This window comes from Opisthocomus hoazin, chromosome 9, assembly GCF_030867145.1.
Source record: "Opisthocomus hoazin isolate bOpiHoa1 chromosome 9, bOpiHoa1.hap1, whole genome shotgun sequence".
Lineage (NCBI taxonomy): Eukaryota > Metazoa > Chordata > Aves > Opisthocomiformes > Opisthocomidae > Opisthocomus > Opisthocomus hoazin.
The window spans coordinates 33110111-33136372 of NC_134422.1; the positions used below are offsets into that span (position 1 = coordinate 33110111).

A 26262-nucleotide genomic window follows, 5' to 3' on the forward strand; every position below is an offset into this window, starting at 1 on the left:
GATTTGGTAACACTCAAAACTTATCCCACAATATATTTCACTCAAAATCAGTAATACTGGCAATGGAACAAGATATTGATTAATGTAAACTGAAAATAACTTATTAAATTCCTGAACAATGTAGTCAGCAACTTTAGGGAAAAATTTTCATGCAATATCAGAGACACCACTAGAATCAACTTGAAGGAAGTGTCAAATAATAAATAAAAAGTAGGTTTGCTGGCACAATTCTCCCTCCCCCTCCAATGTTGTAGCAATGAAGATGTCCAGTCAGGAATAAACACACACACACCCCGAATACAAGTACAACACAGCAACTGCATATGCCCAGCACACACTTAAAGAGGGGCAGTAGCAAAATCAACAGAAAATATTTTTGCAAAATGCAAAAAGCCCTCTGGCAGCTTTATATTAAATAAAAAGACAGTAGTTCTTCGTGAGCTATTTTTCTACAGTTCTTCCAGTACAGCAGCATAGACTGGGAAAAAAACACTCTATTTTAATTTCAGGTTACTTGACAGGTTTTTTTCCACTGCCAAGGCTGGAACAGTGCAGTTAGATACTGTCCATTACAATCTACCTTGACAATTAAAGAGTATACTGAGTTTTATTAACCAAGAAGCACAAAGCCCTTCTAAATCTCTAACGAGTCAGCAGAAGAATTATTTCTGCTCTCCACAGCATCTTTTGACTCCGGTTATTCTGTGCTATGGCGTACATAACGTTCCACAATTGAACCACTGACTAGCTCTCATAGCAGCCTACTGTACAGGAGAGCACACCGCTTCACACAGCAACTCTCTCCTTAACCACTCCTTAATTGCCACTTTTCATCGTGCAGCATTGTTTGATGTTGGCACCATGTTTGTCAAATACATCTTTCTGAACTGTACAGCATGCCTAGCTCACGTCCTCCTCTATTTCCTACAAGGCAATTCCTCACCTCCTTTTGCCTGCTGAGAATCAGGAAGTTCATGTCACACTGGCAGGGTGCTTTCCTTTGATATACGCTACCTGTCCTTTCCTGTCACTGTCACCCTGCTTTCTGACCACTGAATTTATTAGAAAGAACTTCTTAGAAGAAAACATGCAACATTTGTATGCATGGTTTCTCTCTCCTAGCCTATATAATGAGTATGCAGGAGGAGTGAATCTTCGTCTGTATTTCCTTTTGTCTTGAAATAGGACATTTTGCTTTATCAGGATTGAAAATGGCAAATCGTCACCTACTTGTTTGGTTTTCTGCCTAGAACATTTTCATAAATCAGTGCCAAAAAAGGACTTTCCACCTTTACACCTTCACAAGCAGCATAGGAACCAATCAAAGATTTCATGTTCTCCAGTCCTTGCAGGTTAACTGATCTGAGAACAAGAGATTCACCAGCATGCCTCCTACTCACACAGCGCTGTTGCTGATCCTGTGTGGCTCTGCTGTACAACACATATAATTCAGGAGGTAGATGAGCACTATCTTATTCAATACAATACCACAACTAAACTCAGACATGATAAGTCTGCATACTCATGTCTTATCAAAGCTGGAATGCTTGAACACATATATTATTATTTTTTTATATCCTATCTACTTTCTTAATGACAACACCCAGAAGGTGTTCAGAAGTATCTTTTGTGTTATTCTTTTGCCTTTAAGCTCAAATCAGGTACAGCCAAATGAAAAATAATTCAATTTAGGAGTAATTCCAGATGGTCATTTAATTTCCTTTAAAGCTTATTAATTCTCAGAGAATCCAGTAGAGCAAGAGAGACTCGAGCTATTTTGCATGACATTACATAGAGATGTCTCACTCTCTTTCCCTGAGATCTGCTGTAAATCAGGAGTCATTCTGCTGCAAAGGAACCACACCACACAAAGCCAGTATGAGGGGAGAGAAAAAAAACAGCTTTTCATTAATGTCCTAATCCTAACTTTTCTTTAAGCATAGCAACATTTTTGTAACAACTGTCAGATGTCAGTAGTTCCACTATGCTGCCACTGACCAAACTTCACAGAAATCAAAGGAACTAGGCGAAAGCTTTGCATTAGCAAATGCTGCATGTGTACCCTACAGAATTTCCTTTTTGACCTACTTTTAGACATTCTGCGTACATCTCAGTGTAATGCTGGCTTTGTGCAGTACAGTTCAGGAGGTACATTGCTTTGGTATTAAAGGCCAGTTTTGGCCTGTTTCATGTTCTTTGCCTACAGGAGCACACAGGAAAAAATTCTGGGGGATTCAGCTGGACATTTCAGGGGAACCTCAACTCTGCCTCAGAATTTAGAGCACACTTCAGGGCTCCCTCAGAGCAGACTCCAGCACTTCATGCCTGGTCTGCCAATATCCCTTGATCTCATCCAGTCTCATGGTGACGTGTGACTGACACTGACCAGACCATATATGTCCTGTCTCATGTTGCCTGCCACAGGGATACCAGGGATAAACAGACAGCTTTAGGCTCAAACTGAATCAGCAACTGAAAAAAAGAAGGGAAAAACCCAACCCTAGAAACTATCACAGTTCTAATTAAGCAAACTTTTTATATGAATAATTTTATTTTCTAGTCAATCACTCACTTTAAGTACTTGTCATGCAATAAAAAGCCACCCTGCTTTGGAGATCCCTTTGATCTCATTTTCAATCTCAAGAATATTAGCAATTCTTCTGATTTTGGTTTACGCACTCTTGTCATTGAAAGGCAGTTTCCTATTTGCTTTCTCACCTTTTCTTATAATTCGAAATTGTGCTTTTTATTACTAGTGATCTCCTTTCTTTTCACTGTTTTCAGCTGTCAGACTACCCTGAGATGAGTATTTATTCACACACACACAGAGTGTTGCACTGAAATATCCCTTCAAATAGCAAGTGACACTATTACAAGATAGCTCAGAAAATCTACTGAGTAACCTTATGCACATAAAACTACAGCTTTTGAGTAAAGAAAATCATGATTACCCTATTGAAATCTAGCCAACACAGTGCCTATAGTCTACGAATAAAGCAATAGGGGAAAAAAAGAAATCACTATTTCCTTCTGCTTATTTTTAAGTTATAAAAATGTTTTCATAAATGAATCTTGTTAAGAAGGGAGTGATTTTTCTGACAACTTATAAAAACCCATTATGCTTGTCTTTCTTCCTCTTCTTTAATTATAAGAATAGCTAAAGAAATGTTTCCATTTTAGACATATTATTTGGCTTTTTCATGAGAATGTTCTGAAGCTCCAGCATATCATACGGCCATATGTGGAAGGAAAGAACAATAACACTTTTGACACGAACTCATTTTCATCTGCAGCTTTAGAACAAGTGTTCATTCTTTATTAATGGGGTAATACAGGTTAGAATCAGAAAGGTTCAATGTTTTTCCCCAACCTAGATAGAGCACAAGAAAATTAGCTATCTAAGAAAAGAAAAAAATATTGTTATTTGGCTATACACTTACGGGTCTGATCCAAAGATCTGTGAACTCCACAGAAAAGCTCCCACGGACTTCAATTAGCTTTGCATCATGCCTGATAATGAGTGTAATCATTTTTTCAAGTTGTTAATTGGTGGCTAAATTGACATAATTCATAACAATCACATTTATAATGACCTTTGTCTAGAAAGGTTTCACTGTACACTGCAGGTGTCACTAAAGCTGAAAGGAATTATTTAACTCACTTTGTATAAAAGAACATTTTTTCTTACATTTATTTTGTGTGCACTCATATTTAACATGAGTCACCTCTGACTGTTTCATTAAAAAACCCACGCTAGGAAAAACCTGTAGATAGTTTTCTTCAGCTTGGAGCAATGGTAAAATCTCACTACGAGAGCACATTCTCTAGCAAATAACTTTGTAGTCATAGAATCACAGAATCACAGAATGGTAAGGGTTGGAAGGGATCTTAAATTCATTCTGCATTAACAATGTTCATAATGAAGTAAGTTTTATACACAAACTATGTTTAACATTACAGTCTATAGTAGTAGATGACAATTAAAAGTCTACATTAGATGAGAGCTTCATGATCTGCATTTTACATAAACGCTCTCCAATTAATTTCCACTTGGCTTATCAGTTTGGAGACACCCATTCGACATACGAACGCTTAAACAACCTGGGGACACACTATCAGACTGTGCTAGAGGTGCAACAGCTGTTGAAGCCTCAACCTGTCCCTTGCCCTCAAGTCTTCTCCTGTAACCTGCTCCCAAGCCTAGGTGTCTTTTAGAGTCCACACAGTTCAGAAGTCTCTCGCTGATGATCATGTACTGCTGCCCTTTCCATGGTGCTCAGACTCAAAGGTGCCACTTTCTTCTACGTTCCCTGTGTACACAAGCTTGGACGCTGACATTTTGATCCCTGAATGTGTGTAGGGAAGGTGAAAAGAGAGGTCACGTTCCTTTCAGGTACTCACCCCTCCCTGGCCCAGCATGGGACAATATTAGAAAGACAGCACAAAGCAATAGAGCAGTTTATGGATTTTTTAAAAATTTAGAAAACACACCCATGTTTTGCTCCTGTATTTTCAACATTCTACAAACAAGTGAAGTCTGCCCTAGGATTTAACCAGCATCTGGAAAAGCCACCTTGGAGGCAGTGAAATATTTGGTGACTATTTTAACACTGTTAAGAAGTGGCAGAAACAGTAAGTTGAAATAGTTGAGGGCATCAGGAGTACAAAGTATATTTTGTGCATTAGATAATTTTGTAGCATTTTCCACTGGCTGAAGTCTGTTCTCCTCATCTTCTTCATTGAAAAAAAAAAAAATCAGAGTTCTGCCACACTCTATAATGGCAGCGTTATCTCAAAGATGATCAAAGATGAAGCATTAATATACACCAAACTTTTCCACATATATTTTACTCCCTCCTCAATTTTTCAGTATTTCCTCACTGATTTATATAGTCAGCTAAACACTGCATTAAATGGTATGGAAAAGATATCATCATCTTGTGATATATCATAAAAGTCACTTGAATGTGATGCTGACTAGAAGATCTTGGAAGCTCTTACCTGAGCTTTAAGAAAAGCTACACATTGACAGTAAGTGTTTGCTGTAACTTGCTGTAAGCCATTAACAATCACTAGGTAGTGAGGAAAACATAAAGAAGCTGATAGTGACTCAAAATATACAAAGAAATAATAATAAACATATCTCAGAGTGGCTGTAATAATTAACATGGTTTAGGCTGGTTTCTTCACTGCAAACATATGAAAAATAAAATATTTAATGGATATTTTTATTAACAAGTCACACCTTGCTAGTTACCACACAAGCTAACAGACGGTATTTCTACCATAGAGGATGGATTCCAACCCTGCAAATACTTGCCCATTTCCCTTCTCCATTCTAATTAGTCGTATTTGTCACTCAGAGAGGCATGAGCATATGCCCAAGCATCTGCAGGGTCTGAGTCTAGAACTGTCAAAATATCTGAAAGGCAGAAATGGAAACCCTTGAGGCTTGCCCTCAGTTCCCAAACATTCAGGCAACGGAAGATGCAAAGAAAACTCTCCTAAACCCCAGTCTGTTGGCCTGTCCTGAAAATCACAGATTTTCAGAGGATGTTGGAGAAATGCATCTGGCTCTAAGTAACAGTTCTGCCCTACTCCAAGTAACTGTGGAGATTTTAGTTAGACACCTAACCTGCAGCAGAACCCATTTAACCCCAGAGAGGTGCTGACTGACAGGCAAAGTTGAAGCAGCAGGATAGCTCTTCTCTAATGCTGACTCTCAAAAGGCCACAAAACATGAATCAATTCATTCACACAGACGTGCATAGAGAGAGAAAACCACTGTTCCCTGCTAGGATTCAGGCACTCAGCTGCCTAAGACACTGCCTTCTGATCGGAGTAGCTTGGCCCCTAGCCTACATTCACTATATAGTGTCCATTTAATGAACACAGGTTAGAGTCCATTTTTAACTCTGGTCCCTTGGTACTGTATCTTACATTGTGGCTTCTTAAAATGAAATGTATGAGATTTGTCTTCCTCATGAAGATTCCCTTGGTGTTAAATTTCATAAGATATCTTTAGGAGTATTTTTCTTCCCAGAAAATAATAAGTCTCTATCATAACAAATCCTCAACAAGCTGAAAGTCAAATAAAGTTTACATTTTCCTTTTGTGTGCAAATGTAGTGACAGTGACACAGATACACAGTGCAAGAGGACGATGTGACAGTACATCCGAGTTTCCATTTGCCCTGGCAGCCCATGTTTCAGTAGTTGTGGCGGCTTCAAAGGGACTCAAGAGTAGTGATCACAGGAAAGAGCAAAGAGGTATTTGACAAAAGAGTCCCAACAACTAATGTGGAAATATCTTCCAAAGCACTGTGTTCAGCTATGTCCCCAAGCTCTCAAAACCAGTGAAACAAACGGGACGCTATTCCATGAAGTGAAAAGCAAGTTGCAAAGTTCACTTCTGAGCAGTTTTCCATTGTCTTCTAACATACTGTAAGTTATAGAAAGCTTGAAGCAAAGAGGAAGCGTTGCTGTATGAGACATGGGGCCTACGTTCAACCCTACTACGGCTTATTTCAGTTTTATGCTAAATCTCTAGGAATGGAAGAGAGATGGTTGTTCTTTCACTAAATGCTGCACCATTCTCAGACAGCCACAGCCAATCTGCTGTTAGAAAACATCAAAGAGCACCAAGAGCAAGATTTTTCTCCCACAGTCATCAGTTTTCATGTGTTAGAGAGGAAACCTGTGCTCTCTGGAAGGTTCACAGGTTCACGTATCTCCCTGCAACACAGGACTACCAGGATCTTGGAATATAACCCTAGCGACTCTTCCACGGTGATCAAGACCTTGTGCTTCTTCAGACAGATTCTGTTCCATCATCCCAAGAAATTCATTATGTGAAATCTCAAAGGGCTAATTCTTCCTGCTGTGACACGCAAAATAGACTTCTTACTAGACTACTAGTACAGAACGAAGTTCCTCCTCACCACCTGATCTTATTAAACTGCAGGGGAAAGCAACTAGCAATCCACCATCCCTGGGCAGATGTGATTCTCTTTTTTGGCAACACCTCTATTTGCCAAATAACATACCATTTTTCACAGCTGGCTTTCTGTGTGGGGGCAGAAAAAACAGACTGCATTCATAGAATCACAGAATCATAGAATGGTAAGGGTTGGAAGGGACCTCAAAGATCATCTGGCTCCAACCTCCCTGCCATGAGCAGGGACATCTTCCACTAGACCAGGTTGCTCAGAGCCCCGTCCAACCTGGCCTTGAACACTTCCAGGGAGGGGGCAGCCACAGCTTCTCTGGGCAACCTGGGCCAGTGTTTCACCACCCTCATGGTGAAGAATTTCTTCCTAATATCTAATCTAAATCTGCCCTCTTTTAGTTTAAAGCCGTTCCCCCTTGTCCTGTCACTACACACCCTTGTGAAAAGTCCCTCTCCATCCTTACTGTAGGCCTCCTTCAGGTACTGGAAGGCTGCAGTAAGATCACCCTGGAGCCTTCTTCTCTTCTCCTGGCTGAACAGCCCCAACTCCCTCAGCCTGTCCTCGCAGGAGAGGTACTCCAGCCCTCTGATCACCTTCGCGGCCCTCCTCTGGACCCACTCAACACATCCATGTCCTTCTTATGTTGGGGGTTCCAGAGCTGGGCACAGTACTGCAGGTGAGGTCTCACGAGAGCAGAGTAAAGGGGCAGAATCACCTCCCTCAATCTGCTGGCCACGCTGCTCTTGATGCAGCCCAGGATACAGTTGGCTATCTGGGCTGCAAGCGCACATTGCCGGCTCATATTGAGCTTCTCATCCACCAGTACCCCCAAGTCCTTCTCCTCAGGGCTGCTCTTGGGCCACTTTCTGCCCAGCCTGTACTTGTGCTTGGGATTGCCCCAACCCATGTGCAGGACCTTGCACTTGGCCTTGTTGAACTTCACGTGGTTCACGCAGGCCCACCTCTCCAGCCTAAGGTCCCTCTGAATGGCATCCCTTCCCTCCAGCGTGTCAACCACACCACACAGCTTGGTGTCATCGGCAGACTTGCTGAGGGTGCACTCAGTCCCACCTTCCCTGTCACTGACAAAGATATTAAACAGCACCGGCCCCAGTACCAACCCCTGAGGCACACCACTTGTCACTGGTCTCCACCTGGACATTGGGCCATTGACTGTAACTCTTTGTGTGCATCTATCGAGCCAGTTCCTTATCAAACGAGTGGTCCATCTGTCAAATCCATGTCCTTCCAATTTAGAGACAAGGACATCATGCAGGACAATGTCAAATGCCTTGCACAAGTCCAGGTAGACGATGTCAGTTGCCTGCCCTTTGTCCACCAGCGCTGTAACCCCATCATAGAAGGATACCAAGTTGGTCAGGCACGATTTGCCCTTGGTGAAGCCACCTTGGAAGGACAACACAGCAGGACACAGGCAATCCAGGAGTTTCCTGGAATGCGTTGAGGACAACTTCCTCCTCCAAGTGATAGAGGAGCACCCAATCACCTCCTTGTTATCCATGTGCCTTAGCATGGTTTCAAGGAGGATCTGCTCCATCATCTTGCCAGGCACAGAGGTGAGAGCTGACTGGCCTGTAGTTCCCTGGGTCATCCTTTTTTTCCTTTTTAAAAATGGGGGTGATGTTGCCCCTTCTCTAGTCGGTGGGGGACCTCCCCAGACTGACACTACCTCTCAAAAATGATGGAGAGTGGTTTGGCAACTTCATCCGCCAGTTCCCTCAGGACCCACGAGTGCATCTCATCAGGCCCCATGGACTTGTGCACCTTCAGGTTCCTTAGGCTGTCTCGAATCTGGTGTTCTCCTACAGTGGGCGGTTCTTCATTCTCCCAGTCCCTGCCTTTGCCTTCTGCAACTTGGGTGGTGTGGCTAGAGCACTTGCTGTTGAAGACTGAGGCAAAAAAGTCGTTCAGCACCTCAGCTTTCTCCACATCCCGGGTAATCAGGTCTCCAGCTTCCTTCCGGAGAGAGCCCACATTTTCCCTAGTCTGCCTTCTATCACTGACATACCTATAGAAGGCTTTCTTGTTCCCTTTGACATTCCTGGCCAGATTTAATTCTGTCAGGGCTTTAGCTTTCCTAACTTGTTCCCTGGCTACTCGGACGATTTCTCTGTATTCCTCCCAAGCTACCTGCCCTTGTTTCCATACTCTGTAGGCCTCGTTTTTCTGCTTGAGTTTGGCCAGGAGCTCCTTCTTCATCCATGTAGGCCTCCTGGTGTTTCTGCCTGACTACCTCTTGGTCAGGATGCATCGCTCCTGAGCTTGGAGGAGGGGATCCTTGAATGCTGACCAGCTTTCTTGGGCCTCTCTTCCTTCTAGGGCTTTATCCCATGGTATTCTACCAAGCAGATCCCTGAGGAGGCCAGAGTCTGCTCTCCTGAAGTCCAGAGTAGTGAGCTTGCTGCGCACCCTCCTCTCTGCCCTAAGGATCTTAAACTCCACCATTTTGTGGTCACTACAGCCAAGGCTGCCCTTGACTTTGACATTCCCCACCAGCCCCTCCTTGTTGGTGAGAACAAGGTCCAGCATCGCACCTCTCCTTGTGGGCTCCTCTATCACTTGGAGGAGGAAGTTGTCCTCAACGCATTCCAGGAAACTCCTGGATTGCCTGTGTCCTGCTGTGTTGTCCTTCCAACAGGTGTCGGAGTGCTTGAAGTCCCCCATGAGGGCCAGGGCTTTTCAATGTGAGGCTTCTCCTGTCTGCTTATAGAGGGCCTCATCTTCTTGCTCGTCCTGGTCTGGTGCCCTGTAGCAGACTCCCACTGTAATGTCGCCAGTCCCTGCCCTGCCTTTAATCTTGAACCATAAGCTCTCCGTGGGCTCCTCATCCATTCCCAGGCAGAGCTCCATGCACTCCAGCTGATCTTTGACAAAGAGGGCGACACCTCCTTCTCCTCGTCTCCCCTGCCTGTCTTTCCTAAAGAGCCTGCATCTTCCCATCCCCATACTCCAGTCATAGGAGCTGTCCCACCACGTCTCTGTGATGCCAATGATATCATAGCCCCACAGATGTGCGCACATCTCTAGCTCCTCTTGTTTATTCCCCATGCTACATGCATTTGCATAACGGCATTTGAGCTGAGCCCCCAGTGAAGCTGCACCATTGCTGCCGCACAGCTCCCTGTTTCATACCCTCACTGACTCAGCAGAGTGAAGGTCCTCGCTAGCTCACCGTCCACTAGCAGCTGAATTGCCACCCCCAGGCTTTTCACTAGCTAGCCTGGTTTTATCCCCTTCCCCCTTCAAATCTAGTTTAAAGCCCTGTCAATTAGCCCTGCTGACTCCTGAGCTAGGATCCTCGTCCCCTTTTGCGACAGGTGTACCCCTTCTGTTGCCAGCAGGCCTGGTGCCATGTAAACTGACCCATGATCAAAGAACTCCAAATTTTGCCTATGACACCAGGCTTGGAGCCAGGTATTGACCTGTTGACTCCTCCTGTTTCTTCCTTCATCTTCCCCTGCAATTGGAGGGATAGGCTTCTGATCCCTTAACCTGTCACCCCAGAGCCTTGAAGTCCCTTTTGATTTCCCGTGCGCTTTTGTCCTTAATCTCATCACTGCCAACCTGAACAACTAAGAGCGGGTAATAGTCAGAGGGCCATAACAGACCAGGGAGTTTCCTAGTGATATCTCTCACCCAGGCCCTAGGAAGGCAGCAGACTTCCCTGTGGGATGGGTCTGGTCGGCATATCGGGCCCTCTGTTCCCTTTCAGAAGGGAATCGCCTATGACAATTACCCTTCTTTTTTTCTTCATGGTGGCAGTCGTGATGTCTGGGACTGACTACCTAGTTCTGGGGAACCCCATGTGTGGGCCTGGAGTGGAGAGGGAGGCCGGGAGGGGATTCACCTGCCACCCCGAGCAGGGACCCATTTCCTTTCCCCCCTGTCTCTCAGGTCCTTTCTTTCTGCCTGGTGGCAAGAGGGCAGGGGATCTTCTGCTTCTTGTGGAGCATCCATCCTCTGCGCTTGTTTTGGGGATGGCAGGGCATGGCTCCACCAGTCTATTTCCCTCTCGCACTTCCTGATGCTCCTTAACCTTTCTGCCTCCTCTTTGAGCTCTGCCACCAGGCTAAGCAGATCATCCACCTGGTCACAGTGCACACAGGCATTCTGCCCGCTGTCCTCTGATGCCAGGGACAGGCTCACGCACTCCTTGCAGCCAGAGACCTGCACAGCTGCCTGTTTATAAGATAGCTCTGTCTGGGTTGCCACATTCTGCCTAGTGATGGCTTTCAGCTGAGTGGAGACCATAGCTCGATGTCTCCTAGCCGAGCAAGCGATGACCACCAGCTGAATTTACCTGGGGAGTTGGCCACTCTTTGGGGCCCTGCCTGCTTGCCCTGCCTGTGCGAACTGCCACGCAAACTGCTGTGCCACGCCCTGTTTGCCCATCCTGTTCGCTGCGCTCCTGGTCGCTTGCGCTCCCCAGGGGCTGCGAGGGGGGAGGGGGCTGCCATCACTCTTGACCCCACCCGCACTGAGTCAGAGCCACTGCTTGTCAGGTCTCAGCACTTCCCGCTTTTGGGGGGGGGGGACAGGGACACACGCTCTCTCTCCCTGGATGCCTATCTTGGCAGTTCTGCCGCTTAGAAAAGGTTCCCCCAGCGCGATCCCTTGCTCCGGAGCCCTTCACCATGTGGTCTTCGCTGAAATTCCAGAACTACAAGCCATCTACAAATGCTCTAGCTGGCAAGACTGAAGGCACTAGTTATTTGTTGGAAGTCAGGAGCTTTCCTCTGAGTTTCAAAGGAGTTGATGGTGCCAGAAAATGCATGCTTTTCCCTTGCAAGGCTGATCTCATTCAAAGGTCAAATAATATTCACCCTCAGAACTCTAAGCAAAGAAAAAGCCTTAAGATGGAAGAAATGAAAAACAAGAGAACAGAAGGCATTAAGATGATACAAAGCTCGCAGATGTTGAGCAATAGGAGCTAATTCCAAATGAGATAAAGTTGGGTGTGTTGAAAATAGGGACTGTGCAGCCTTTGTCCTGCAACTGGTTAATTCATTTCATTATTCAGGACTATTCTTGGATGCTTTGTCAATGCTTCATTCCTACATGACATCATCATCACGTGTTCTATCATCTCCGGATGACAAGAGCTATGCTGCTCTCACAGACAACCACCTGGATTCATTGACTCATGCTTTTGTTACCTCTTGGCTGGTTTACAGTAGTAAGGACACCGGGCATGAAGCTGTTCAACATACAGGACACCCTCGTGCACTTCACTGCAGAAGTAGCAACAGACACTGGATCGCTCCTCCACTTTCTATATTGCCTTCCCACAAATGTTCTACCAAATGTAAGGGTCTAATCCACAGTTTCACTATTTATGCCAAAGACATCTTTTACAAATACACACAAAAAACTTCTACCATGAAAATTTCTGTTCAACACATCCTTCCATCTCACATAACCGAAGGTTTACATCAAAGGATAAAGTATGCTGCAGTTTAAAAGTGGACAGTCATCTGCTGGAGGTTAAGAAACAACCCTTTCCCTCTACATCCTCAGGCATGATCACAACTAAACTATCTACATCAATAGCAAGAGGCATTTCTTTAACCTTCACTTCTTTAACTTCTATGTAGAGAAATAGTCTAATAATAACAATAATTAAAAAAAAAAAATCAAAATAGCAAAACCATGCAGAGATCTACCAAACAAGACTTTCCACTTCATGTAGCTCTTACATGGCAGAAGAGATTAGAAAAATAACTGAGCAGCAGTGATAAATGTATAGTTGTGATTCACCTAACACTGGAAGGTACACCTATGCTACAGGGATGAGCACAGCCACAAATTCTCTCAAAGCATAGCAGAACAGTACTTCAAAGGGAGGGGAGGAAAAAAAAGGAAAAAAAGAATGAAAAAAAGAAAAAAAGACTAAAAGAAGAAGTTCAAAGTAGGACCACAGCCTGAAAAAAACCAAAGCAAATATATCTGGCTGGTCAAAGCACAAAATCCAGAAATATCACTTAAACATACAGCGATTTAACGAATCTCCTCTCTTGCTAGCAGTCTAACAGATGTTTAAGATGAACTGTATTGCTGCTACAATATAACTGTATTAATGCAATTTGCTGCCTGATTTCTGTATAATCCAATTATTTCACCTGCTACATAGCATTCACTTGCTTTTCAGTACTAGGATCTCAGTACAGGTACTGGCATATAAGCTTTCCTGAAAGACAACCAGGGGCATTTAAAAGTAATCTTCTTTATCAGATAGGTCAAATATAGAAAGGAGGAACTCAGTGATCAAAACCAGTCCCAAAAGTGACCTTTCTGGATTAAGACAGGGCCACTTTGGTGAAGCAGGGTAGGGGAAGCAAAAAATGCTAATCTTATTCCATAAGGAAAGGGCTGTAGTTTTCAAATCTATAAAATCAATGCTTTTCACATGGGAGGTGATTCTGCCCCTCTAATCTGCTCTGGTGAGACCCCATCTGGAGTCATGTGTCCAGCTCTGGGTCCCCCAACACAGGAAAGACATGGACCTGTTGGAGCGGGTCCAGAGGAAGGCCGCAAAGATGATCTGAGGGCTGGAGCAACTCTTCTGTGAGGAAAGGCCGAGAGAGTTGGGGCTGTTCAGCCCGGAGAAGAGAAGGCTGCGGAGAGACCTTACTGCAGCCTTTCAGTACCTGAAGGGGCCTACAGGAAAGACGGGGACAGGCTTTTTAGCAGGGTCTGATATGACAGAACAAGGGGTAACGCTTTTAAACTGAAAGAGGGTAGACTTAGACTAGATACAAGGAAAACATTTTTTACCATGAAGGTGGTGAAACACTGGAACAGGTTGCTCAGAGAGGTAGTCAATGCCCCATCCCTGGAAACATTCAGGGTCAGGTTGGACAGGGCTCTGAGCAACCTGGTCTGGTTGAAGATGTCCCTGCTCATTGCAGGGGGGTTGGACTAGATGACCATTAAAGGTCCCTTCCAAACCAAACCATTCTGTGATTATGTGATTCATGAATTCTACATTCACTCCACATTTACGGCCTTCAGAATTCATATTTGTGAAATTGGATCTCTAATCTGGAAAGTTCATGTCATGGTAAGGAAGCAGCATCCTCTCTCTTCTTCCTTCCATTTGTTCATACCTTAAAACATTTCATTCACCTGTAAGTCTGCTCAGAGGCAGACTGGGCCAAATCCTCAGATTCTGTAAACGATCACAGCTCCACTGATGTCCATGGAACTCCACGAGACACCAGCCGAGTTTCTGGCTAAGCCACTACCCTGTATCATGTCAGTAGTTGTATCATTTTTCCCCCCAAGTGAGCCAATCATAGGCAAGAAGATTTGCGCTGAGCAGCAGTACTTACTGCAGTTCTCTGCCTTTTTATTTCGATGGATCACCGTCTTCTGACTGGGTGTGCTGAAGAGGCTGGTCCAGTTGACAGTGTGGTAGTAGCACAAATTGCTGTTGTCTGTTATGTAGACGTTGCCAGCACTGATTTGCTTCAAAGACTGAAACTGCAGAGACGTAATGCCTTGTTGCTTTAGGATGAGTAAGGAAAGGCCACTGTGATGAAAACAAAGGAAAGAGAGAATAGGAATTAGATCCAGAAGGCAGAACTTAGAGGTGGTTGGGAATTTCCTGCTAGACTTAGCTCCTAATGTCATGCTATCCTTTCTGGCAAAACTGAAATTTGGCCAGAAAACTTTTACTTTGGGGTGACACAAATATTTCACGAGTCAACATCCAGTTCTGTTGCCTAGGAAATTATGAGCACTGTAAGAACTGTGATACCACAAGCTGTGATGCTCACAGCGCTAGGCCAAGTGGGCCAGCAGAACTCAACTAGTTCCATTTCAGTCATTAACATATTTTTAGCTATAAAGTGCTATTATAATAGTTTAGAGGCTAAGAAGAAACTGACAAAGTAATGCAAAATATTTTAACATCTTCTGTCAGGCATCAAACTAATGTCATTTATAGTAACACAGGAAGAAATTACGATTTTCAAGGAATTTTTTCCAGGCCACTTTCTACATTTCATTTTTCTCTTGTTGTAATATGTGGTTATCGCCTTTATTCATCAAAGGAATGGTAAATGATTGTCTGTGTAACACAGAAATGAGCGCACATATTTTATGACTGAAGATTAGTGAAGACAATATCCAGTTTCTGGGCATCCTTTAAGTTATTGTATTTTAATAATCATAATTGTTTTCCAACTGTTCCAAATAAAAATTGCTGCTTCCAAACAGAATGCTGGGCTGTAATTCAATCTCAAGGTTTCACTGCCATTCATAATCTGCTTGGGTTGCTGTTTAAGATGCCAGCAGAATACCATGACTGATTTACTACTTTTACACAAAGTGGAACCAGAGGTTGCACTATCTATCATTCAGGTACTTTCTTGTGCTTCCCCCATTATTTTTCACCTCATTTTCTTCTCTTCAAACCGATTCCTCCGTATGAGTTTTCATAAGAAACATCTCTGGTAAAAATGGCACTGCAGAGCTAACATACACCCCACCTGCAAGGTACCTCTGTGATTTCTGTGCTCTTCCATGTATTTATCTTTTACCACTTCTGAAGAACACACTGCTCTTTGGGCACATGAGTCTGCACTTCCAATCACAACCATATATGCTTCCTGACAACGGAGCTAAGTTCTACTGTTAATGTCTTTTAAGCTATGTTTTGTGTTCACAAGATATTTTAAACCATAAAATCTACTTTCCTGACAATAAGTTAATAGCTACAGCAATGAACCAGGATGCTGTTTTTCTGTTTTTTAAATCATTATGTTCAAAAGGTATCACCCATTATAAACAACTGATTAGCAAATATATTGTTAGTGAATACCCTGGCAACAGAGAAAAACATATCAGTTTATGATGCCCTTCCCAATAGACGTTGCATTCTGGGCTACTCAACGAAGAATCATGGAATACTAATAAAAAACGGTTCTATCAACAGAGGAAGTACCTTACCTATAGAGAGCTCTTCCACCAATAGTAACCAAGTTAGAAAACACCCTGAAATCTGTCATATTCTCAGGCCATGACTGTATGTTCAAATACCCTGAAGGAGAAAAAGGCAAGCACATCAATGTCACAGATCTCAGCTATAAAAACTGCTTTATCACATACATGAGTTAGGACAGGCTTAGCCTATAAAAGAAAGACAGTGCTGGTTTGAGAAAAATAAATAAATAGGCAACGAATGCAGCAGACTAATGTCTTTGAATTCATCAGGCTGCTCATCGCTGTCTCCTCCAAGAAAGCAAAGGAGGACTCATCACAGCAGCATTACATCCACTTTCAACAGCCACAACAAGGGTGAACCTAAACACAGACTGGAATCTCGCAAGGCCTCACAGTCTTTTTTGAACAGCAGCAGCAGAAAAAAAAAATGAAGATTTGCCTGAATTAAGAACATTCTGTTTTAAAATGTGCTAGAGACAGAAGTTGAGAGATCCATCACAATTCATTAAAAGATGAAAAAACTTTCGTAAAACAAAGAACTTCCATTTGTTTCTGAGTGCGTGTGGGAGGACTGTTTGTCATCAGAGAGCATTTCCTGCACAAGTCTGCGGGACTAGTTACTTTGTTCTACACAGAACTCTACACAATGCAGTTCCCTACGATTTTGATTCAGTACTGGACTGAAATGCAGTACATCTTTAAGCACAGGGGTAATTCCACTTAAGTAGGAGAGCTGAGACTGTCAATTAGACAAGTGTGCTTAAGAACGGCAAATTACAAACACCCAGATGCCAGATTATCTTTGACATTAATTAAGGAGAGATTTAGAGCTTAGTTTCATTTTTAATCCCACTGGTTTGCTGAAATACACAACTTTTGAGAGGTGAAGCATACAGGAGAGAACCCATTTCAAATGCCAAACACTTGCTGAGCTCCACCCAGCTACAATCATGCTGTAGTGTCCAAAGATTGGTTTTTGTGCATGAAATACTTTTTTTTTTTTTTTTGCATTTCCCTATCTATACATAATCAGCAGTCAATCGAGAACTTAAAGCTGCAGTATCTTCCTCAGTGTCCCCCGAGTGGTGAAACAACAAGAAGAAAGATGCAAACAAAGTACTGAGTTCCAGCTATACGACCCCATTGAAAAGTCAAAAAACATGGGAGGGACTACCACCTCAAACATTTGTCTTTAAATTACAGAAGCTAATTTGCAGCTGCATCTTTTGTTAGACAACGAGAAGTAACTGCAAAACCAGACTGGCTTGTCTGGTGTTTTTTCCAAGGCATATTTCAAATGCTTTCAGGTGAAGATAATGGTTTCCCACATTTCATCACCATTTTCCTCACTAGGTGCCCCCCCTGTAACACTTTTCCCATTTTGCTAGTGTGGGACCAAGACTGCCTCCCCTGCCCACCTGCCAGTAAGGTCTTGGTCTTTTGATGCTTGTGTACACCAAACATAAAGGGCATTCTGTATTCATGAGCAAAGGACAACGCACTTGTGAAAATCAGCTGAGACTGAAGTTGTTGTGTATTAAACTTCTATCAAATTTACAGCGTGATGAGTTTAAAGAGAAAAGCACCTTGTGTTCTTCAGAAAACCCAACAAATGACAATCGTAAATGCAAAGTGAGAAGTTCAGATTATATTAAATCAGACGTGTTACCTGTTATCTCTCTCACTGTTTGGAAGATATTTAATTTCTCTGGATTGATTGCGGCAATTGTGTGATACGGGTCTCTGAAAGATTAAAAGCACAAAACGTGATGCTTTATATAAAAAAAGATCAGGTTCTCAAAGCCATAACATGTAGAAAGCAGTATTCAGGAGGTCAACACTTTGCTTTGAGGCAGCATATGTGCCAGATTTCTTCAGACTGTTTCCAGCTTCTTCAGACTATTGTTCCAGCAGAACCTCTATCTACCTTCTCCCAAGTCATCTTGAAGGAAAATAATGGTGCTCAGTGTTTTTAAGGTTCAAATCATTAATGTTTTAGCAAATATTTATGCTCATGGAAAATAAAGAGATTCTCAACAAGCACAGGTGACCTCCCTGAAGGAAAGATGAATCTTCAAGATTTTTTCCAGCAAACTAGCTCAAATGGTACAACTGGGATAGTGTACTACCAGGACTAACAAAACTGCTACTGAAATGAGTGACAAGCTATAAGCGAAACAAAACTAAAAGCATGCCAGCAGTTCCTGACACATAGCATTAAAAGGGTAGAGATTTTAGAAGGTACTGGACAGGGAACATCAAATAGCACAGATACTTGCCAAGCAAGTTTTTCACCTGAGAAATGAAATACCCCCACCAAGCATTAAAACCTCAAAGCATTTTTGCACTTATATGCAATGACAGCCATCTAGGCTATGACGATTTATGCTAGGTGAGGCACTCTCTCTGCATATTCTGCACATTAGACTGCTGGTTATATGAAATTTAGAACAGAAGAAGGTAACTTCTCTGTCTCCCTTCTGTTCTCTAACCAGCCATTACTGTAAGCCAGTACCAAGGATCTGATAAAGTCAGAGATCATAGTCATCTCTTTCTAGTGCAAACAGTCGACTTCACCCTTTCTTTTCCTAGAGGTTGAATCATAAGAATCAAGGTAACAGTTTCCTTCATAATGGAAGGCAGAAAACTAACTTATCCTGGATCTGCTATTCTGCAAAATAAGCCTGCAGCCATCATTAAGAGGCAGACACAATTTGTTTCAGCTGGCACCATGACATAATGTCTTAACATTTTGTCACTTACCCATGAATCCCAGTAACAAGGAAGATAAGGTTGCCATTGATCTTGGTACAGTTTACGAACTTGTCAATGTTGCTGGAATCCACCGTCTGAGCTGACACTAAACTCCCTGTTCCAATGCCATCACATGCTGCCAAAACAACGAGTTTGTGTAAAGAACTAGGAAAAAACAATCACTGAATCAGAGCATGTTTGCCTTCTAGACACGAGTCTTCATTTCTTCCAGAGATAAAGCAGCAGAGAGGTGTTAAAATGGCATCCTTTACCCATATTTCCCAAAAAATCACATGCCAATTTAAAACAAACAATAAGCGAAAGTACCTGCCACAGAATAGCATCCTGGTACACAGGTTAAGGTATTTCACACGGGATCTAACCCTGCTTCGGCAGGAGGGTTGGACTAGATGACCCACAGAGGTCCCTTCCAACCCCTACTATTCTGTGATTCTGTGATTCTGTATGAACCACACAAGATCTCGCTCAAGCCAGCTGTAAACAGATAGTTAATAACTTAGCTCAGGCTAGCCTGGTGGCCATACCATTTATTTGTGCCCTACTCATTGCAGAAACCGAGAGATACTAACACTGATAGCTCAAGAGGTCCCCTTTGCTCTGGTGGATTTGTTAACTTGACCATTCACATGCCATAAGTTCCTTTACAAATGACATACAAACAACTCCTTACTCATCATCCCAACAAATAAGTTACTCGGGCCTGGAGAAACTTTGGCACCCAGTGAGGAAACTTCTCTGCTTCTCTGTGCAGCCTTTCTATGTAATTTAAATGCATTTTCTGGGATGCATGGTGCATCCAGGAACAAGTCCTTCATGACTTCCATCACATAATGTATCCTTTCTCCCTAACTGGGCTCATCTTCTGGCATCTACCAGCAGCACACCTGAACCTTTTACACACATGTGATAACTTTCCTCCTCACAGAGTAAGGCTAAGAGCTTGAAAGGAACACTACATGTGCATTTTCATGCACAAAACTATCTACCCAGCGAAAAAGCTGTTACTGAGATCAGGTCAAAGGACTGGATGTTGCCTTCAATTAAAATTCAGCATGTCAGTACCCCGCCTTGGCAGAGATCTCTGTGTTTGACTCTTCAGCCATGTGGCATGACTGTTGATTTACAGAGTTTTTCAGTAGCTTCACTGTGAATTCCCTTCCAGATATGGCTTCCACCAGGACTGAAAAGTGACATAGGCCCATGTGGGAAAACTGATGGTTCTTTGCTCCTGAGACCTTCAAGTAGGGAGCAGAAAGTCTTGCTAGTGGAGCTCAGGATAGCAAGGTAACCTATAGATTTCAGTCTTCTCAACAGCATCAACACTCAAAAACGTCTAGTCTCTGTTTTGGACACTTAGAAAGGAGGTAGAAGATTCTGGGAAAAGAGAGACATTTTTAAAAGACAGAGGAAATTAATGGAAACCTAATATTGTATTGACACCTGTGAGACATACCTTACATTGAAGCCAGGCCTTTAGTATGGCACCCTTTGGAATGACAAAAGGACAGCTCTAAAACACCTCCAGGAAAAACTTGTCATAAAATAACATAATAAAGAAATGTTTCAGACTTGTCTTAAATCAAAAGAGAAATCCCCCTCATTTTTATCTAATCAAAAGTAATTAGTTTGGTTGTATTACCATTACAACTGAATAAATTTTCATTCTACTGTATTTCAGAATACACTTCACCCACAGCCTACATAGCTCAAGGTTCTGTGGATATCCAAAGGCTATTAATATTCTACAACATACTCATGAAGGGTATTTCATGCCAAAATAACACCCTGCTCTGCTCTACTACAGCGCAGACCACATTCAAGAAAATTTATGCTAAACTACTGCCTACCTTTAGGACAAATGTCAGTGCAGGGCTTGCACATCTTAATACCATTTTCTTCAACCTCCATCTTGGAGCTTGGACATGCACGGACACAAGAGCTGGAATCTACCACAAAGTTGTCTGAGGAGAAAAAGAAGATATTGGCAGAAAGTGAACCACTGGACTAAGTAATAGTGGGACACATATTTTTGGACTCTATGTCAATCCATATTAATTACCTCAGCACTTCCACATTGACATTAACACTTAATGTCCAGTGTTTACAGAAGTGCATAAGCAAACAAATTAGGCGTGTTGTCAAAGACTTATGAAAAACCATGAATTGTCAGGCCTGATTCCTCTCCTCCCCCAGTTTGATTTTATCATTTGTGCTAAAAAAAGCTACAGTAATTGAAGAGAAATAAAACAAGATGCTCTGCCCTGTCTCATTCATACAAACAGAAATATATACGTCTGGGATAAAACACAGCACAAGACAATGACAAGTATATCAATTTTGCCTTGTAAAACAACTGCCAAAACGGATATAGACTGATAACTGAAAGCTTAGTAACGTCAAGAAACAAAGAAAAAGAAAAAAAAAGAAATGTTTAATTAAGTATTTGGACAAAGAATCATACCCCTTAAGTAGTCCATGTTCTACCAGTTTTATAAACAAAAAAATAATCTTGCTTCAAAAAACTCACCACTCTAACAGAGACAGAACTAAGCCTTGACAGTCACAGTCTAAGCCTACTGTCAATCTGAAGTTCTCCACAGACATTCAAAATTTGGATTTCGCTTTAGGTTGAATTATGGTTCCATTTATTATAGATTACCCATCCTTCTTATATGTAATTTATGTATAAAATAATTAATGCACAACACAACTCTCAATTTGAGTGGGAATGAAAGGGGGAACAAGAATCTTGTCTCCCTTATTTTTCCTTCTAACTAAAATGGCAGTAGCAAAGACTATGTAAGTGATAACCCTCTAAATTTTTCTGTTACTTGTCATCATCTGTCTTGTATCTCAGAAGCATGTGGGTTTTTTACATGCATGGGATTATCCTTTTTTTAACTCCCCCCCCTCCCCTCTAATTTTACACTGGAGTTTTAAGACTGTATTTCTGTCAGTATTGCACGCGTCTTCCTCACTGGGACAAACCTGCTCAGAAAATATTTGTGACAACCTTCTGTCAAACCATCATTAGTCCAAGTCAAGAAAAGGACATTGGCATTATGAAAGCATTTGGTGCCAGGTAGTACTGGTCGTGGACCGTTATTTTTCTGAAAACAAAATTTTACAATCCCACCAATACAGCTTTTTGGCACTATTTTAACAGTTCATCCTGAAATTTTTAAAATGCTGATCTAAAGCATGAATGTAACAAGTGGTGGTCATGAAAACAGAAACATAGTGATTGCCTTATCTTTAAGAAAATCACTACAGCATAGGATGCTTGGGAAGTTTCAGCAACCCAGAATGTCACTGTCTTTAATTAACAAATGACCGAGTTATTACAGGCTGCAAGCACATGTGGAGTGAGTTGGGACATTGCACCATGCACTTAGCTCTCATTCTGTCATTGTTTTCATGGCTCCTGAAATGCAACTCAAACTTTCTGTCACTGCACGAAAAGGCAGCTAACTCAGCACTTACGTGGGCACTTTTTGACGCAAAAAGCCCCATAGGTGTACTTGGCATTGTGATTATGCTCCAGTTGGAATGTGGTGGGATTGTATACGAAAGTCTGGGGGCACTGCGTGACACATGCACCACTATCATTGAAATTCATACAGGCCTGCAAAGCAAGGGAGAAAAAATATTAAATTAAATCATACAGCTTCTTGGGTTTTTATTAGTTTAAAATAAATATAAAATATATATTCTAACCTTCATTTTGGCCACTTAGATTTCTTGCTAGGGTCTTTGCAAATACATGACTTATGAAAGGGGCTCAGAGAGCCCCTTTAATTTGAAAGACAGTTGACTGTTACAAAACTTCCTACAAAAACGTAACAACACTGTAATTTGTTTCATAGCTATTGTTACTACTAGCAATCAACTAATTCACAACTCAATAGGACATTCTAAAACTGCCAAGCGTGAACTGCTATTTATCATAGTCAGTCTAAACAAATGCTAATGACTTTTTCAGAGGTCCAACCTTTAGATTTCTTACAGCATGAGTCCATCATCCAGCTGAAAACTGAAATTCCCAATTAGAAAGCAAGAGGGATAAGAACTTCTTTTCAGCTAGCACAGGAGGGGGTCATTTCACTAAGTGGCAAGTTTAACAAGGTCAGTTGCTTCACACACTGAGAAAAGAAAACAGAGGACAGGGCCCTGACAAATGAAGAAGCAAGTGTGTGGATAAAGAGAGAAGCAATATGCAGGGAAAATAATTGACCAAGCAAGGTTGATAATTAGTAATGGAAAAACCCCCACTGATTTTGACATTCCCGATGACCACATATCATGTCTATGGTTTTAAACACTTTAACACCTTTATAAACTCATAAAAAACTGTTGGAGTCATATTCACAAAGCATACCATGAATGTCAAATTTCATATGAATATCAAAGCTGTAGGCTGGCTTGGATCCCTCTAATGGTTTAAGCAACCACAGCTACTGGATTCTGCTTCCCCACTAACATGTCTTTCGGAAGCCAGGTTGCTTTAGAAGTTGTACTCTAGGGATGAATCCTTCTGGTCCTTTTCCAGGTTGTAAAAAATGCAGGTGGTTTTGAATACTTAAAGGGCAAGTATATCAACATGTGTGTCATGTCCCCTCCCCTCCAGAGATGGGACCAAGAGAAAAGAGAAAAAGATTCCTCTGTTCTGCTGCTTTTACTAACAGTTCTTCTCTCCTTTCAGATAAGAACCAACAGGATGGAGGGAGGTTACTTGTCATGTCAGAAGATTTCAGAACGGAGAGGCTAATAATGCAACCAAGGAAGAAGAAGAAAATCTGCATCTGAAAGGGACAAATGGAGTTCCGTGATGAAGGCACTGTCCTACATAGAGCATAAGCTTCCACAGTCCTCAGGAGTTTGAAGGTAAGCCAAACTGATCCTCTCTTTTCTGGTTCCTTAAAATGCGTATTACAAAACCTATCAGTTTCTCACAGAATCAGACCTTTTTTTAAACATAAACACAGTCAGTTACTTCCTTACTAAGAACTGGATGGGAAGACCACTCTAAGAATAGGGTTGTGTCGCTTTTCTGGTTTCAATGGACATTCAGCCAGGCCCTGCTATGCATTTCAAGTTTTAGATCCAGTTTATTTCTGAATGCAAGATAAGAACATCTCTAAAACTTTGTTTTAGCATGTTTGCTTGCAGTTATGTCAGATGCTGATTATTGTCTTGCTTTTAGAACTGAATATGCAAATGATTGTAAGGCAGCATATGGAGGAGGATGGATGAATTTTATCCAGAAATATTAGAACCATATTTACAACAGGATGCTGTTGCAAACTGCCTTAATACACTAAAGGATTTGTAATGCTTCATAAACTGTACTTTTGCTTATCAATAAATACTAATTTAGTTTGTTTCCTCAAGACATTTTTTACATCCACTGTTGACTTGAAAGATACTCTGTCATGTACATGACAATCCTCTGATAACAGTTTAGCAAATTCATGAATTAAAGCACACCAATACTCTTTGGTATTTGTTCTCACTTTCACTTCTCAGGAAAAGCTCATCTAGAAGATTTGGGAACTTTTAATGTTTGAGTATAATGCTTTGTATACATTTGTAATTGCTTCTGTAATATATGCAAACTTCTAGCATTTGGTGCTAAATGCCACTACTTTGTGAATGAAAGCACAAGAACATATGCAGGGAAAAAAAAAAAGGTTGTGTCTCTCAGCTGAAAGCTAAGCACAGTTGTCTGTAGCCTGAAGGGTTACACTTTTCACCCAGTGTGTACGAAGCAGTAATGACTAGGCTGAAAATTGCCAGACCCCTGCTGAATTTCTTTTACATTGCTATCTGGCCAGTAGTGAATGAGAATAAAGCCCTGGGTGCTTCTCTGCTGGATCAGAACAAACACGCTAGTTGATTTTTAGCATACATATTTCCATAGCTGCCGCAATCCAGAAAGTCTAACTCATTTTCTTTCAAGCTGCAGTATTACAGAACTTATGTTGCAAATAACTTGTCCTTAACCTTTGAAAATGGACACACATCAACACATCAGCTTTGAGGATGTTCCTCAACAGTCATACAGGAACAATAACTGCATTTTTCCTCTTTCCTTTACCTATTTAGATTGTACATGACACAGGAAAGAATGTTATTTTCCCATCTCTCTAGTCCAAAGCCAACACAGAACTTCCAGTGAGCGTTGCATCACATACCATGTTGAATATCTACTTGTGCAAAGCCCCAGCCGCAAAGAATAGCTTTAGTTAAAGCCTGTTAGAATTAAGTCAGGCCATCACTGCATCTTATCAGCAGTGAAACAATAGCATTTAGAATGTGTTTTTGAAGCACAACACTTAACACTATCGAATGATATCTGAATAGCAAGCAAGTTTCAGGTCCAGCCAAGAAAAGGTTCATTTTTGCTAGTTCATTATGATCCACTTGCCTACACTATCAAAATATCTGCAGTTTTCCATACCATAAGATCTCTCCTCCCAATCCTATCTGGCAGATTTTAAAAGAAGCCTACCCAACTTTGTAAATAATTGTCTCTTCAGTCACTTGGGCACCTTTGAAAATCCACCTCTCTGGGCATTTTCTAGTTCTAGGTTTCATTTGGCCTAGGTTTGCTTCCCCTGAAAACATTAGCAAAACTTGTCTCTGCAACCCAGTGTGGCGAGCTACACATTTTTTGAGATCAGTGTAGGGTTCTGAAGCTGCTTCATACTACTGTGAATACTGAAATACAAGCAAGAAGAATTTGTCTAAAGGCCTGTATGTTCAGATTGTCTATTTTTTTAAGGAAAAAGTTACCCTTTCCCTTTTTTCATCTGAAGTACATGTAGTAAGCACGCATTTGAGGTAGAGCATTTTGGAAATCAACTTCCTTCCATCTCCACCAAGAAGAATGCCCAGTAAATAAGCTGAATTTGACTCAAGTCTGACAGTAATACGGAACACTCTTCAGAGAGAAGCTAAACTGCATTCTTGACTTTCAAATAAAAAGCACACAGAGCAGTAATAAAAGCCTTGCTCAAACGTAATAATAAATACTTCTAAACATTCCCTATCACCTCTGAAAGTTAATTTTAGAAAAGCAAAAGATAAAAATCACAGAGATTAGCATGTTAACGGTTCCCAATCTGTATTTACAGATCTTGTAAATCTGTTAATGGGTAATATTAAGTAAATAAGGGATGTTAATATAATGTGAAAAATATTACATGCTAAAACTTGCAGTCTAAATCTGGGAGTGTGTATGCAATACATTAAAAGGGACAAAATCGTGAATTTCATGGATTAAAGCATTAAGAATTTGCAGTGTGACTGCCAAGAAAAAGAAAAATGAGAAGTCTCACACATACAAAGCAATCAGTGTCTTTAGGTCCGGAACAGCCTCCGGCGCATTCCCGGTGGCAGCAGTCACTGACGTAGGGCCCATAGCACCGTCCATCACACTGCTCTGCACACACTGTCTTCGTTACTAGGAGGAGGCAGGAAAAATCAACATATCAGAATCAGAACTAAGGAGAGAGCTCTTCAACTGCACACTGAGGAAAACAACAAATCGAACAGCATACTGAAGAAAC

General features: G+C 41.8%; 1 protein-coding gene across 10 annotated transcripts in view; it reads right to left on the reverse strand.

The window, feature by feature from the left end:
* Positions 1-26262, reverse strand: part of ERBB4 (erb-b2 receptor tyrosine kinase 4) — a 687907-nt gene that overhangs the window by 190020 nt on the left and 471625 nt on the right. For all 10 annotated transcript variants that reach the window (XR_012764976.1, XR_012764975.1, XM_075429769.1 and 7 more), the window contains exons 6-12: positions 26038-26156; positions 22175-22316; positions 20539-20652; positions 18680-18806; positions 17586-17659; positions 15923-16013; positions 14302-14501 (exon numbers count right to left, since the gene is read on the reverse strand). Coding sequence is in view for 8 of the 10 variants with exons in the window: in XM_075429769.1 (XP_075285884.1) it covers positions 14302-14501; positions 15923-16013; positions 17586-17659; positions 18680-18806; positions 20539-20652; positions 22175-22316; positions 26038-26156 (867 nt within the window). In the remaining 2 variants the exon portion in view is untranslated. The remainder of the gene's footprint in view (positions 1-14301; positions 14502-15922; positions 16014-17585; positions 17660-18679; positions 18807-20538; positions 20653-22174; positions 22317-26037; positions 26157-26262) is intronic.